Source organism: Culex pipiens, chromosome 2 (assembly GCF_016801865.2).
Source record: "Culex pipiens pallens isolate TS chromosome 2, TS_CPP_V2, whole genome shotgun sequence".
Taxonomy (NCBI): domain Eukaryota; kingdom Metazoa; phylum Arthropoda; class Insecta; order Diptera; family Culicidae; genus Culex; species Culex pipiens.
This window is the reverse complement of record NC_068938.1, coordinates 20089598-20106638: the sequence shown is the minus strand read 5'-3', so window position 1 is coordinate 20106638 and position 17041 is coordinate 20089598. Positions and strand designations below refer to the sequence as shown.

The 17041-nt window shown below is 35.0% G+C and overlaps 1 protein-coding gene across 1 annotated transcript; it reads right to left on the bottom strand.

Annotated features, from left to right (window-relative positions):
- Positions 1-5506: 5506 nt before the first annotated feature.
- On the bottom strand, positions 5507-16249 carry LOC120432433 (coatomer subunit gamma). Its single transcript, XM_039597651.1, has 8 exons — positions 16009-16249; positions 15737-15867; positions 11512-13147; positions 11265-11449; positions 11026-11200; positions 10785-10970; positions 10569-10721; positions 5507-6124 (listed from the first exon to the last, which is right to left on the bottom strand). Exons 1-8 carry the CDS (start codon positions 16046-16048, stop codon positions 5994-5996), a joined length of 2637 nt encoding a protein of 878 aa, XP_039453585.1. The 5' UTR covers positions 16049-16249; the 3' UTR covers positions 5507-5993.
- Positions 16250-17041: the final 792 nt, after the last annotated feature.

The following is a 17041-nucleotide window of genomic DNA, read 5'->3' as shown; positions in this document are numbered from 1 at the left end:
TCTACCACACTCACTGAAGCTATGCGGGTATGTTCCGTTGTCAAAACCGGTCGACATTTTGCTTGTTATGGTAGTAGACCCACAGATCTTAACTCCAGGGAGTCCTAGGAGAACTCAGGACACTCCAACACATCAGCATAGTAGTCTACCATACTCACTGAAGCCATGCGGGTATGATCCGTGGTCAAAAACCGCCGACATCTTGCTTGTTAAAGCGGTAGACTCACCGGTCTTAACTCCAAGGAGTTCTCGGATGACTCAGACCATCCCAATAAGTTGTTACAACATTGCACTGAAGCTTTCCATACTCACTGAAGCAGTCTGGGTCGGATCCGGTTTCAAAACCTTGAAGTTTCGACTTGTTTCTATGGGATGCCTCTTGCACAAACGGTTCAAACAGATAAAAACAAGATAAATCATGTTTCAATCATGCTAAGACACATCAGAACTCATAGTTTTTGCTGATACGCGTCGAAAGAAGTCAAGAAAATCGAAATCTTATCTTAAATCTTATCTTCTTTTATGAATGATTTTAGAAATAGCAAAAATACGATTTTTTGTACATTTTAACCCAAAATGCTCAAACTTCAACAACTTGTAACTTTTGAACCCCGGGGTTTAGAGAGTTGGTCCAGAAGACTTTTTTTCATGTCTCGGCGAGATCTTTCGAAAAAAGTTGGTCCCGTTCGTGTACATTAGCCTGTCCCATTTTGAGGTCATGTCGAGGAATTTCAGGTGCTCACTTCTTAAATGATAGATTATGATGTTAGGAACAATGTTTTCTCAGACAAGAAAAAATAATAAAATACTTTCTCGCACCCCCTAGTCGATTTACTGAAAAAAGTCACTTTTTTGAACAAATTTTCTAAAATCGCTTGGAATCTATACAAAAACTGTTTCGATCAGGTGTGTATTATCTTCAAACGATAGGTTTTTGTCCATAGATTAAGATGCACTATCAATATTGGACCAAAATTTAAGTTTTTGGACTCTCCCAGGCGGATTTGTGTCGAAAAAATCGCATTTTTTCGAAACTTTTTTCAGAAATGTTCATTTAATTTAGGGTAGCCTATTTTTCCCAGTAAAACCAATACATGTAGCTTGTAGGAAATTTCATGGCGAACATTTTTCCCTCTGAGAAAATGCAATTTCGTCACTTCAGAGCCGAGATATTTGAGTTTTAGTGAGGAAAAAAGTGCCAATTTTCAAAATTTCTCAGAATTTAGAAGCAAGGCCTACTAATTACACGATGTAGCAAGCATATGCTCAAAGGTCAGGGTATGCTTTTTTATAGTAATTTTGGCCGCTGAATCCGAATCTGAAATCAAATTTCGTGTGAACAGTGACCCCTCCCTTTTGGAATGTTATTTGCGTGTTTAAGAGGCAGTTTTTGTAAATATTGCTCGGTTTGTTTCAGAGGTTGTATCGAGGTGCTCCGATTTGGATGAAACTTTCAGCGTTTGTTTGTCTATACATGCAATGAACTCATGCCAAATATCAGCCCTCTACGACATAGGGAAGTGGGGTAAAACGGGCATTGAAGTTTGAGGTCCAAAAAATATAAATCATTTTAAAATTTCTCGCATTTTAGTAAAACTTCATCAATTCCAACTCTCTTAGATGCATTCGAAAGGTCTTTTGAAGCACTTCAAAATAAGCCATAGACATCCAGGATTGGTTTAACTTTTTCTCATAGCTTTTGCAAATTACTGTTAAAAATTGTTTCTTTAAAACCTCAATATTTTTTTGCAAAAGCCTCCAATACCCATACTCTTTTAGTTCAAAAGTTAGGGAATTTCATGGACTATAAGCCTACGGTAATAACTTTTTGGCCGATCGCAGTTTTTCTCATAGTTTTTCGATTTTTCTATAACAAACATTTTACAACGTTAGTTATTGTCCTGTAGGCATCCATAGCGGCATTTTTTAGTCTCACTTTTGTCATATTCGAAATCCTCGGAAAATTCAAACTTCAATGCCCATTTTGCCCCACTACCCTTTGTCGTAGAGGGCTCATATTTGGCATGAGTTCATCTCATGTATAGACAAACAAACGCTGAAAGTTTCATCCAAATCGGAGCAGCTCGATACGACCTCTAGAACAAACCGAGCAATATTTACAAAAACTGCCTCTTAAACACGCAAATAACATTCCAAAAGGGTGTAGCTCCAAAACATCACTGTTTACACGAAATTTGACTTCAGATTCGGATTCAGCGGCCAAAATTACTATAAAAAAGCATACCCAGACCTTTGAGACATATGCTTGCTACATCGTGTAATTAGTAGGCTTCTGAATTCTGAGAAATTTTGAAAATTGGCACTTTTTTCCAAAAATTAAAACTCAAATATCTCGGCTCTGGAGTGTCAAAATTGCATTTTCTTAGAGGGAAAAATGTTCGCCATGAAATTTCCTACAAGCTGCATGTATTGGTTTAACTGGGAAAAATAGGCTACCCTAAATTAAATAAACATTTCTGAAAAAAGTTTCGAAAAAATGCGATTTTTTCGACACAAATCCGCCTGGGAGAGTCCAAAAACTTAAATTGTGGTCCAATATTGATAGTGCATCTTAATCTATGGACAAAAACCTATCGTTTGAAGATAATACACACCTGATCGAAACAGTTTTTGTATTGATTCCAAGCGATTTTAGAAAATTTGTTCAAAAAAGTGACTTTTTTCAGTAAATCGACTAGGGGGTGCGAGAAAGTATTTTATTATTTTTTCTTGTCTGAGAAAACATTGTTCCTAACATCATAATCTATCATTTAAGAAGTGAGCACCTGAAATTCCTCGACATGACCTCAAAATGGGACAGGCTAGTGTACATCCTTGGACCAGCTCCCATACAAATTTGCCCATTCTCCTTTGGCAGTTGTCCGTACAAAAATGAGGTATGAAAATCCAAAAATCTGTATCTTTTGAAGGAATTTTTGATCGATTTGGTGTCTTTGGAAAAGTTGTAGGTGACTACACTGAAAAGTTAAAGCCATTTTCAGGTAACTTTTTTGAAAAAAGTCGCAGTTTTTCATTTTTTTAAATAAGTGCACATGTTTGCCCACACTTGAAAAAAATATTTTTGATGTTCTATATTTTGCTTTTTTGAACTTTGTTGATACGACCCTTAGTTGCTGAGATATTGTCATGCAAAGGTTTAAAAACAGGAAAATTTATGTTTCTAAGTTTCACCCAAACAACCCACCATTTTCTATCGTCGATATCTCAGCAACTAATGGTCCGATTTGAGCAATTCTCTACCAAAACCGGAAATGGATTTTATTTGTATTTTTTTATTTGGCTCAAACTTTGTGGAGGCCTTCCCTATGACCAAATAAGCTATTTTGCGTCATTGGTTCACCCATACAAGTCTCCATACAATTTTGGCTGCTGTCCATACAAAAATGATATGTAAATATTCAAACAGCTGTAACTTTTGAGTGAATTGTCTGATCAATTTGGTGTCTTGGGCAAAGTTGTAGGTATTGTTGAGGACTATTGAGAAAAAAATAGGCACACGGAAAATTTTTTTTAAACATTTTAAAAGGGCCAAACATTGAATATTACGTCCATTTAAAATGCTAGTCTTGATTTAATTTTTTTCAAAATATTTTTTTCGAAAAGATCGGAAAATTTCACGAATGTTTCATGTTTTAACATTGAAAATCGGACCATTAGTTGCTGAGATATCGACATTAGAAAATGGTGAGTTGTTTGGGTGAGACTTAGAAAACTTCAATTTTCGTGTTTCTTTTTCTTAAAGCGGCTGGATCTCAGCAACCTGAGGTCCAATCTTCAATGTCTCTTAGACAATTTTATAGCAAATTTTCTGAACTTTTCAAAAATAATGTTTTCAGAAATGGTCACTCATGGTCACTATTTTTAAAAATCGAAAAACTGCAAATATTTCGCTAAAATCAAACTTTCGGTGGATATATCTAGAAAACGGGTCACTTTATCAAAAAATCTGTAAAGTACTTTTCGATTGCAAATTCAATTTTGCATTAAAAAATAACGTCAAATTTGTTTTTGCATGAAATTTCGATTTTTTTTCCAAAAATCACTATTTTTTCAAAAATTCATAACTCGGCGGCAGATTTTTTGACCATGTTTCTCTATGGCTCAAAAGTTGCGGATTTTTGTCCCCTTAAACATATCAAAAAATCTAGAAAATCAAAAAACACTTTTTTTGGAAAATTGAAAATTTGTGAAAAAAAGTTGATTAAAAAATTTGCAAATTTTTTTTCCGTGTACCTATTTTTTTCTCAATAGTCCTCAACAATACCTACAACTTTGCCGAAGACACCAAATTGATCAGACAATTCACTCAAAAGTTACAGCTGTTTGCATATTTACATACCATTTTTGTATGGACAGCAGCCAAAATTGTATGGAGACTTGTATGGGTGAACCAATGACGCAAAATAGCTTATTTGGTCATAGGGAAGGTCCCCACAAAGTTTGAGTCAAATCAAAAAATACAAAAAATAAAAATGATCGAAATCGGCCGATTTCGTAGAGAGTTGCTCATTTACAACGTTAAAATATGAAACATTCGTGAAATTTTCCGATCTTTTCGAAAACAATATTTTCCCTTTTTTTAAATCAAGACTAACATTTCAAAAGGGCCAAACACTCAATATTACGCCCAATGATAATGAACACGAATTAGAATTCAAAATACTTACCAACCTATGTGAGTTTTTTCTGAAAACAATTCACAATCCTTCGCAGCACGAACACGCTAAATCACTGTTGAACGTTCCAATTTAGCGCGCGCGCCAAATGGTCGCAGCACGAAAACATTTGCTCTCTATGCATCTTGGCGCACAGTTCCGTTTGTTGCGTCCCCTCCCTCTCTTCTCGCATCCTTAATTTATGTTAATTCTCTGTACAGTTTAATTTTCCCCATCGTGTCGTTTGGCAAAACTAGCAAGAGGACAACCGCGGACGACTAGCGAAACGACATTAACGGTTCTCTCCACAAATGCGTGTGCGTTTGCTTGTTTAATCTGCAAACTGCGAAACTTTCGCCGCACATAATAGCGCACTCCCCACCCGGAGGACATTGTATTGGAACCGCACACACAACTCGGTTCGGAACTATAATCGCCCCTGACCAGAAGAGGAGGAGCTGCCGGGTTGCGAGGAAAAGAAATTTATTTCACTACATTAAACAATTTGGCTGCGGTTTTCTGCGGGGCCGAATTTTAATATAATTGTTGTTTATTACTTTTGCTGGTGCAACGGCGGCGACGACACAAGTGCGCGAGCTCGCGCAAATTTTGCAATTTATGTCCTCGCGTCGTTGCGTTTGCTGCTCTCCTTTCGAATTCCGTTTGTTTGGGGACGCGGGCCACATAATAAATGTTAAACATTGTAAATATTTTATGCAAACGCGCGATTCATCGTCGACACAGCCAGAATGGGGCGGAAAGTAGCGAAACAGGGACAGTATTGCGGTATTTCTCTATATTTTTAAGGGGGACTCAATAAATCAATGCCGTTTTTATAATGCGCTTGGCCAAAGTTTTCTCCATTTACTACAGATTTGGGTTGGTTGATTAAAAGAAAAGATTTATATTTTTTCCTCTCGATTCTGGGGTTTTGTATAAGTATTAATACAGTTATTCACATCTTCGTTCCACATAATTTTACTCGTGATTCTTTTCCACTTTTTTCCTTCTTCAGCCCAAACAGGTGCCACTCATCTATTGTTTTGCTTTGTTTTGTTTGTTTCCTCTAGGATAGTCACTAACGAATGCCGGCGAAAAACTTAACACTAGAGTCTGCTGGTTGTTTTACTCCCTACTCACTTGCTGTGTGTGTTTATGTTCCTTCTACTACTAATTATATAAAGATACTACTATTTCCAATGTTTATAACATAAAAAAGAACATTTGTTTTCTTTTCCTTTCATCTTGCCTTGCACGAAAACGAGATAAGTAAGAGCATGTGTGTATGTGTGTGTGTGTAAAGGGGCTTAAACCTGATTAACCCACCGCGGACGTGATGAGTTCCGCCACCTCCGAGTCCGTTGATCGCACCGTCAGGTGCATCGTGACGCCGTCCGAGACGGCCAGCTTGGAGCGAACCAGCACCTCGACGTCGCCGCGGAATGTGCCTGGAAGTAATTTTGAAAAAAGGCATGTTAGATAAATAAATTATGTATTGAAATTTCAATTTGAAATATTTCAGCCAATTGATTAATTGAAATTTTAGCTAATGTCTTTTGTCTCAAAAATTTAAATCGACCTTTAGAAAAATTTCACCATCACAAAAAATCAAAAATTCTAAATATTTCAAAAATCAGATATTCTAAAATTCTGAAATTCTAAAATTCTAAAACTCTAAAATTCTAAAATTCTAAAATTCTAAAATTCTAAAATTCTAAAATTCTAAAATTCTAAAATTCTAAAATTCTAAAATTCTAAAATTCTAAAATTCTAAAATTCTAAAATTCTAAAATTCTAAAATTCTAAAATTCTAAAATTCTAAAATTCTAAAATTCTAAAATTCTAAAATTCTAAAATTCTAAAATTCTAAAATTCTAAAATTCTAAAACTCTAAAACTCTAAAATTCAAAAATTCTAAAATTCAAAAATTCAAAAATTCTAAAATTCTAAAATTCTAAAATTCTAAAATTCTAAAATTCTAAAATTCTAAAATTCTAAAATTCTAAAATTCTAAAATTCTAAAATTCTAAAATTCAAAAATTCAAAAATTCAAAAATTCAAAAATTCAAAAATTCAAAAATTCAAAAATTCTAAAATTCTAAAATTCTAAAATTCTAAAATTCTAAAATTCTAAAATTCTAAAATTCTAAAATTCTAAAATTCTAAAATTCTAAAATTCTAAAATTCTAAAATTCTAAAATTCTAAAATTCTAAAATTCTAAAATTCTAAAATTCTAAAATTCTAAAATTCTAAAATTCTAAAATTCTAAAATTCTAACATTTTAAAATTTTAAAATTTTAAAATTCTAAAATTCTAAGCTTCTGAAATTCTAAAATTTAAGTTCCAAAAATTCTGAAATTCTAAAATTCTAAGTTCCAAAAATTCTAAAATTTTAAAATTTTCAAAATTGTAAAATTTTAAAATTCTTCAATTCTAAAATTCTTTAATTCTGAAATTTTAAAATTCTTCAATTCTAAAATACTTAGATTCTCAAATTCTAAAATTTCAAAATCCTAAAATTCTGAGATTCTAAAATTCTAATTCTAAAAATGAAAATTCTAAAATTTATAAAATTGTTAATTCCTAAATTGCTATTTTTTTGTTTATTATAAAATTCTAATTCTTAAATTTAAATTTCTAAAATACTAAATTGCTAAATTTCTTAAGTTCTAATTTTTTAATTTAGTATTTTAACTAAGTTTCTAAAATACCAAAATTATCAATTGCAAAATTTCTAAAATTCTTAAATTTTAAAACTGTGACATTCTAAAAAAATAATAATAATAAAATTGTACTATTCCAACATTCTAACATCCTAGCAATCTAATATTTTAAAACTCTAGCACTCTAAAATAATTGTTGAATAATAAAATTGTAAATTTGTAGTATTGTAGAATTGTAAAAATCGAAAATTGAAAATTTCACAATTCCAAAATTACGGAATCCAGAAAATCTGATATTTTTAAAGCATTTTTGGAGTCATATTTTTTACAGACTGTCTAGGGAAACAGACTGGCCAATGCACTATGGTACATTGGGTGGCCAAGTTTCAAAAAAAGTGACCTTCTCCAAATATTTTTTGGTATTTTTTTCTCGAAAGTAAACATTCTAACTAAGAAAAATCCAAATTTTCAAAGCTCTAAGTTTGTTCATTACGGAGATACGCAAGCTGAAAGTTAAAAAATTGAGTAAAAAACTAGCGTTTTTCGTAAAAAAGGCTAATTGTTTAATTTTAACATAGCTCAGCCATTTTAAATGTTTTATTAGGACAAATATACCCAAGTAACATTTTTTCCAGGAGTTCTACAAGAGCTCTTCAAGATAGCTACAGCATAGCAGTTTGGACCGCGGTAGGATAAAACTCTCTTCAAGTACTCTTCCAAACTCCTGAAGAAGTTTTGAAGAGAATTTTATCCTACCGCGGTCCAAACTGCTATGCTGTAGCTATCTTGAAGAGCTCTTGTAGAACTCCTGGAAAAAATGTTACTTGGGTACATCGTTGGAAAGGTAATGAGATAAGCTTTGAAACTATTAATAGATAAAATGTTGTTTCCAAACCAAAAACTGAAGTTTTCATCGAATAACTGGAGCATTTTTTTGACAAATCATATTTTTTTGTGTTTGTTAATCAAGTACTTTTTTTGCTAACCGATGCTAAACATGAAACTAAGATCACTTGAAAGATTGGATTATAATCTAACATTGCTGAAATTTCCAGCCTGCGATTTTTTGCGTTTTCGGAGATATGCCATTTTGAACATTTACGTTTTATCAAAATTTGCTGCAATCTACTTATGCGCCCGTTTATTTCACTTGCTTTGCTACCTACTTCGTGGGCATCGTCGCTTCAAAAATCAATACCTGGTTTCAAGAAGTTCGAAATGACTTTATTGGAATTTTCTGTTGCCTACATTTAAAATTGAGTACCTTAGTCAAAATAAGATATTCGTACCGAAGTTTCTCAAGCGAAACTGGAGAATCTCAGTTTGATACCGGAAAAAGTATTCATCAAAATGTTGACTTAGCATGACGAATTTCTGCGATCAATCCATGAAACTGATCCACATTTAAGTTCTATGTTGGTTAGTACAAAACATCATAAAATAGTAGTTTATGCAACAAGTTGCAAAAAGAGGATTTTTTCAGCACGAGTCGTACATTTATCCAACGAGGTTCACCGAGTTGGATAAATACGACGAGTGCTGAAAAAATCAAGTTTTGCAACGAGTTCCATACAACATTTTTTGCAAATTCGAAAAACACCCATTGAGTGAAATTTTAAGTCGAATTTTCATGTATTTTGTCAATAAATCGTTTAAATCAAAAAAAATGTTGAAAAGTGTTACTTTTCGAAACAAGTGCTGAAAAGTTCAACTTTTCAGCACCCATTTCAGTGCTGAAAAGTAGAACTTTTCAGCATTTATTTTTAAAAGTGTTGCTATTCGATTCTGTTATTTTTGGTACAGAAAAGTAGGCTATTTCGTCGTTCAAGAATGACAGGAAAAGTAAGTAGTTTCACGACGGAATTGCAAAAAGTACCTTTAACATATCCTGAAGCTGTCACAAACTCTATAATCAAATGAATTTTAAGAATATGGTTTGTATTTTATCGTTTTACTTCATAATTAATATTTTGAATAAAATTATTTTTTCTGTTATTTGATTTAACAATTAAAATTTTCGCAATTTTTGCCCGTAAGGGTGGGGAGGGGGTCTCAAGTTATATGGCATGGACTCACAAAAAGAAACACACAGCAGTAAATAATAAATATTTGACTTAAAATGAATTTATTACGCTTAACAAAATTTTGTTGGAGGGAAGGAGGAGAGGGGGGGGGGGGTGAAAGAAAGAGGAGGGAGGAGTTGTGTCCTTAAAGTGGGGATGTATTAGCTTATCCATAATTTAAAAATATAAACTTGCAATACAATATATATGCAATTCTGTTGCACTTGCAAATGTATGAAAAGACTATTTATTATTTATTATTTTTACAATCAACTATTGAAAAACATGAAAAGTCATAAAAATCGACGTATATCATTTCAATACCATACAATTACCCAAATTTGTATGAAAAAACATTTAAAAAGCAAAAAAATAATTTGGCCGCCTGTTTGTATGGAGATGGCCCATAGTGCAATGCAAAATAAACAGGCACTGGCAACGTATGTTTTGCGCTTGCAACACTGCCAGTTTTGCTGGGCGTAAAGGGCGTTTGGTGTCCAGCACGTTTGGTGTCCAGAAACATTGGCCAATCTGTTTCCCTAGACAATCTGTAATATTTTTGTGAACCGGAGTGACATTCTCGGGTGAGTTTTCAAAAAGCCATAAAAGCCACCGTGACTAATATTCGTATTTCTCCAAATTGCAACACAATTTTATTTATTTTAAGTTTGGGGCACTTGAAAGACGTGTAGATAAACAATCTTAAGCATTTTCGAAATTGGTTTTACGTAAGTACGTCGAATACCGAGGCAAAAAGGCCATATTTACCATTGGCTCTTACGGCTTTTTGAAAACTAATCCGAGAATTTTAGCGAGGAGTTTAGATAATCGAGTACAAACTATATTTATTTTTTAGAATTTCCAATTTTTTGTAATGTATGATATTGGATATTCGAATTTTAAAATGATCTAACACAAAATTAAATTATCTTTAATTAATTTCTTAAAAATTTCAAGGTCAAATTTTAATAGTTTAGATTTTTGAATTTTTAGATTCCAATTCATATTCATTCATTAATAAATTTCAATAGTTTCTAGTCTTTGAATTTCTGAATTAAGGATTTTTTGTTTTTCTGTTTTATTTTTTTCAATTTTTGATTCAATTTCAAATTTTTTTAAATTCTTAAACATGTTTGTGAATGCATGCACTGAAAAAAGCACTAACCTGAACACAGCAGCGTGTGCGTCGCCGCTCCGTCCGGCACCTTCTCGGACAGGTTGGCGGGGGCAAGACCGAGGAATTTCAGGATGGTGTTTACCGCCTCCTGCAGGCTGTTGACCGTCGACAGCTCGAAGGTGTCCTCCGCTTCGACCCATTCTGTAGAAATTTAAACACGTTTGTCACTTGAAATATTTTTTTAATCAGAATTCAGGAACTCACCCTCAGTATCGGCACTGTCCCACGCGGCGTTAAAGTTCTGCTTCTTGGACTTTTGGATCTGGTCCGCGACGGTAATTTCAATGTCCTCTAACATGTACTCGTCGTCGTAGCCCTCGTCCGAGTCGGGCAGGCCCGTCGACGGGTCGCAGTCCTTCACCAGGAACCGCAGCGTGGCGCCAAAGGCCGCTGTAAAAAATCAGTATTAGTATCTAGCCTGAATTTAAAGCTGAATTAAAGTTACCAATCGAGTTCGGCAGATCTGGCGGGAACTCAACGATGCAGTAGGTGGACTCCTTTTCGCCGTACGGCAACTTGGCGCACGGAATGACCGCTCGCGTGATGAACCCGTCCGGTATAACCAGATCGACGCGCACGTTCTCCAGCAGCTGGTCGGACAGGGTGTTGACGCAGTCGAACTAAAACATCGAGAAAGAAGAGTTTTATTACGAGGTTCTTTAAACACAGTTGATCTAAAATTACCTGGAAAACGATGTGATTGCCGAAGCAGTGCTTGATGCAGGACACGGTGTACTCCGTCTCGCTCTCCGTGAGCTGCACCGGGCTGGAAGATTTGTGCAGCGCGCCGAGCCGGTGAATGCCGGGGATCTGCAGCAGCTTCTCGGTGTTGGCCTCCTCGCGCGTGATGCGCGCCACCTTCGGAACGGCTAAAATTTTTAATTCTAATTAGTAACCTACTCAAATTTCAACAGAAATCAAGATTCTTTACCATTGTTCATGATCATGACCTCGTCGGTGACCTCCGGCTGTACGGTCTGCGACTTGGGCACCACCGACAGGTCGAACCGCTCCGTTAGCGGTCCGTTCAGATACTCCTTAAGGGATTTCTCCAACAGCGGCAGCGAAACGATTCCGTTCTCCGTAATGTACTGCTTGTTCAGCTCCGGATTGCCCGAGCTCAGAATGGTGTAGTAGTAGGTGGCTCGATCGCGCACCTCGTCGTCGGTGTCCATCTGGCAGCGGTTCAGCAGCACCAGCACGTTCGGCAGCAGGTCGGCGCAAGACGCTCCGAACTGGGCGATGGCGGCCACGGCAGCCGCACGCACGGTGGCGTTTTCCAGGATCACCCGGTTGTAGATGAACCGGATGTAACGGGACGGAGCCTTCGAGTACGGACCCTCCTTGCCAAGCAGATGCAAGATTCGGACGGCGAGCGAAGTGTGCTCGCAATCCTCGATAAACTCACACAAATGCGACAAACCCGACTCCTTGGCTTCCATGTTCTCCTCGATGATCAGGATGATCGTGTCAACGATCGAGGTCTTGTACTCCAGACCTCCCTCCTCGCGCAGCATTCCGCTCAAGAAGTTCATCATGACTCCATGCTTGCGAGGGAACTTTGAGCAAAGCGCACGAATCGCCTGCACAACAACAACCTTGAACTCGTCGGAAATCTCCGCCACAAACGTCGCAATCTGCTTCATCAAACGCTCGACCGAACTCTCGGCACCGGTCTTCAGCAGCGTCGTAATGGCCAGCGTAGCCACCGAACGGTTCGAGTCCGCAATCAACCCCTCCAAGTCCAGATTGCACACATTGACCGCCGGCGGATGCAGCATCGCAACCTTGTTCATCGTTCTAACCGCCGCGAAACGTAGCGTTGCCTTCGACGATCCACAGAACAACTGCAGAATGCTAACCGCCGTAGACAACTCTCTCGGATTGGTCCGCTTCAAGTTGACAAACGCGTGCGCCGCCTCGTAAACCACCATTTCGCTCTTGTTCCTCAAGCAAGACTCCACAAAGTCAAACAACGGCGACTCGGCGTTCGAATTCCCGGCCGCATCTTCCTCCTCAATAATCTTGCATGCAATCCGGATCAAAAAGCAAACCGCGTACGGACTCTTCAAGTTCTGCTTCGTCAGCCGGTTCACCAGCTTCGTGACCGCCAACCGATCCGCCTTCCTAATATGATACAGCAAACCCAGCCCATGGTACTGCACCATAATGTTGTCACTGTTCAACGCTTCCTGAGCTTCATTCGCCCACCTCTTCACCACATCCCCCGCCGTATTGGCCAAATGCAGCGAACTCACCAACGCCCCACTCGACACCGGCGCGTTCCGATCCACAATGCACTGCTTCATGTACCGCTCCACAGCCTGCAGCATCGTATTGTCCGTAATGCTACACAGCGCACGAATGGCCGGCGCCCGATAAAGGTCCTCCTTGCCGGTCATGTCCTTCGTCAGCGAGGAAGTCACGATGATCACGTCCTCGGCGATCGGACTCAGCTCCTTGATGCCCAGATAGACCATGCGGCGCATGATGACGTCCTTGGACTGGAACAGCTTGGTCATGGCGAAGAAGCACTCGGTGGCCTCGCGCGAGCCCAGTTGTTCGCCCTGTGGGTGGGAAGATGGGAAAAATGGTTTAAAGTTTTTTTTGTATGCTTAATCACCCCGGTACGAGAATCTAACCGACTTCCTCTGGATTGGAAATTCCGTCAGGATTCCCAGTAAGCAGATTAACTCTATAAAGGGATCTGAGTTTGCCGAACCAGACAGGAATCGTACCAATCACCTTCCGCTTACAAGGCAAAAGCCGCCACGGTAACTCAATATTATTATTTAATTTTAAGGCCTAAGAATATTTCAAATCTAGAATTGCTTCAGAAGACCTAGTCTCAAAATGCATAATCTTAAAATGCAAAATACCGAAAAATGCAAAATAAATAAATAAATTCAAAAAAATATATTTTTAAATTTAAAATCAGAAATTTAGAAATCTGGAAATGTAAACTTTAAGACTAATAAAAAAAACAAGAAGTTCAAAAATAATTTCAAAAAAAAAGCTTAAAAAGTTCTACAACCACAAATTTTAAAATACACATTCAAAATTCAAAAAATAAACATTCGAAATTCAAAAAATTCAGAAATTTAACAATTCAATAATTCAAAATTCAACAATTTTAAAATTTCAAAGGTACCAAAAATTTAAAATAAAAACAATAGAATAGAAAGACATTTTTTTAAATCCCTGAAAAAAAAGCTAAAAATTTGGCTTAAAAATGCTACAATGTTATCTAATGTTCTGTAAAAAATGGCAGCATTGTAGAACAGAAGATTTAAGAATCCTTGAATTTTAGAGCTTAATTTTTTGGAATAGTTTTTTTTAGAACTTTAGAAGTTTAGAATTTTAGAATTTTAGTATTTTAGTATTTTAGAATTTTAGAATTTTAGAATTTTAGAATTTTAGAATTTTAGAATTTTAGAATTTTAGAATTTTAGAATTTTAGAATTTTAGAATTTTAGAATTTTAGAATTTTAGAATTTTAGAATTTTAGAATTTTAGAATTTTAGAATTTTAGAATTTTAGAATTTTAGAATTTTAGAATTTTAGAATTTTAGAATTTTAGAATTTTAGAATTTTAGAATTTTAGAATTTTAGAATTTTAGAATTTTAGAATTTTAGAATTTTAGAATTTTAGAATTTTAGAATTTTAGAATTTTAGAATTTTAGAATTTTAGAATTTTAGAATTTTAGAATTTTAGAATTTTAGAATTTTAGAATTTTAGAATTTTAGAATTTTAGAATTTTAGAATTTTAGAATTTTAGAATTTTAGAATTTTGGAATTTTAGAATTTTAGAATTTTAGAATTTTAGAATTTTAGAATTTTAGAATTTTAGAATTTTAGAATTTTAGAATTTTAGAATTTTAGAATTTTAGAATTTTAGAATTTTAGAATTTTAGAATTTTCGAATTTTCGAATTTTAGAATTTTTGATTTTTAAGAATTTTTGATTTTTAGAATTTTAGAATTTTAGAATTTTAGAATTTTAGAATTTTAGAATTTTAGAATTTTAGAATTTTAGAATTTTAGAATTTTAGAATTTTAGAATTTAAGAATTTTAGAATTTTAGAATTTTAGAATTTTAGAATTTTAGAATTTTAGAATTTTAGAATTTTAGAATTTTAGAATTTTAGAATTTTAGAATTTTAGAATTTTAGAATTTTAGAATTTTAGAATTTTAGAATTTTAGAATTTTAGAATTTTAGAATTTTAGAATTTCAGAATTTTAGAATTTTAGAATTTTAGAATTTTAGAATTTCAGAATTTTAGAATTTTAGAATTTTGCAATTCAGAATTTTAGAATTTTAGAATTTTGGAATTTTGGAATTCAGAATTTTAGAATTTAAGAATGTCTTAGGTGAATCAGTGAATTTTTCATATTTTTTTTAGCAAACTAAACATTGTACATAAAATCATAAGTTTAAAACATATTTTAAAATTATGGATCGCAGTATTTTTTCACAGAAAGTATCTTGTTTGACAGCTCGTTCCAAGACGACTTTAGTTGATCCATCGCAAAATGACGACTTGACGAATTGATTATTTTGATTGAAAATCAAAAAAGTGATCATAAATGGTCCTCTGGCATGCCTTTTATCGTTGCATGTTAAAAAATTACATTAGGATCCTATTCAAATATAATTATATTCATTCCAATTTAAAGAAAATTCTAAATTGCCGTTTCTAATAAAACAGCAAATAACAATAATTATTGATAGTTAAGAAATTATAGATTGCAACATTGAAAAAAAAAAAAAAAAGACAACCGAGTATCGACGTAAACTTTAATTTTCCGTGATTTGCTTTTTTTCTTGCTTTGAAACATTGAATTTGATTAATTATTGTTTTGTCAAGCCATTTACACGACCGTTCGAATCAAAAAATTTAAATTTTTTAAAAAAGGTCTTGCACAAGATAATTTTCTACACTCAGATTCGTTAATTTTGATTGCTTTTGCAGCTTTCCAAGGTTGCCACCATGCACAAAGATGTCATCATTTTCTGTAGTGTCGTGCACAGCAATTCTAATGGAAATGTTATCTAGAATTTACAACTAGATTTAATCTTACTCCATCAATTAATGTGACTAATTCATACCGCAGACTCCACACTACAGATTACCAGCCCTTCCGCCCACTCACCTGGTTGATAAGATACAGAATCTTGGTCAAAATGTGGGTACATTTCCGAGCATTGACCGGAGTCTCGTTGAACATCCGCGTCTCCTGCAGCACGGAAGTCTTCTCCAGGTTCAGAAAGGGATTGCTTCCGCCTTCGAGGGTCGCCACCGAAAATAAAAACAATCATCATCAGAACCGATTCCCAGAATCTACAACCACCCAACCCAACAACCCTCCGAGGGGAAGGTTGCTGCCCAAATTGTTATTCTTCACACCAACTTTTTTTTTCTTACCTTCTTCCTCCTCCTTCTTGTCTCTCTTGAAGGAACTCATTTTCGGACCTTTTCACCGTCCACCGTACGTTCCGGATGTGGGCTGGACCGACTCGTACACGGATCGCACCGGAAATTGCACAAATTACACCGAAACACTCGCGATTTGCGGGGTTTAATGTTTGCCGAAAAATTTTCCACGTCACGAAGATTTTGTTGCCCGACGACGACACCAGATGACAGCCAGCCTGCAGAACGAATGCGAAAAGCTTTGACGTTTGGGGGAGGGCAGTGGCGTGACGTTTTTGGGGTGCGAAGAAAGAAAAGGTAAGGGCTCGAACCGAGGGGATGCTAAATGGTAATGGTGGAATAAAACAGTTCGATAAAAAATATTATTTCAAAAAGATTTAGAATTTAATTTTCTGTTAAAAAATTATCTATAATTGTATACAATTTCTAAAACTGAAAAGTAAAGAAATTAAGCATTTGAAAAATTTCTAGCAAAACTTTTTAAATGGGCAAATGTCGTTTTTTATAAATAATTTTATTAAACTTTTATCCTCGCTTTTATCGATCAAACATTGCATTATTCGCTTAGGTGATCTTCTAAATCAAATATTTGTTTTTTTCTGTTTTTAACTCACGTTTTAACTACACTCAACCCCCGGTGTTGGTCACTTTTTTGTTTGACACTTTTTTAGTTTGTACCCCGTTGGTTGGTCAAAGTCAAACTAAAAAGTGACGACCCGCATAATCAAAAACCATCGGGGGAATAGTCCAAACTATATTACTACTAAAAGAGATGTAGTTACCACATACTTAACCATTATCATATAGTTACGGCACTATACAAAACCATAACGAAACTGATCGTCAAATGATGACGTTTTTATTGAAGTAAATCTAATGATTCTAACTATTTTTGAACTATTTGGGGTACAATAACCTTACACTAAACAGTTCGGATTGTTTAGACAACGTGACTCAACGAAAAAATGTACAAGTCCAAATAGTTCAAACAATTTATCAACTTTATTGAGAACAATATAGCAAA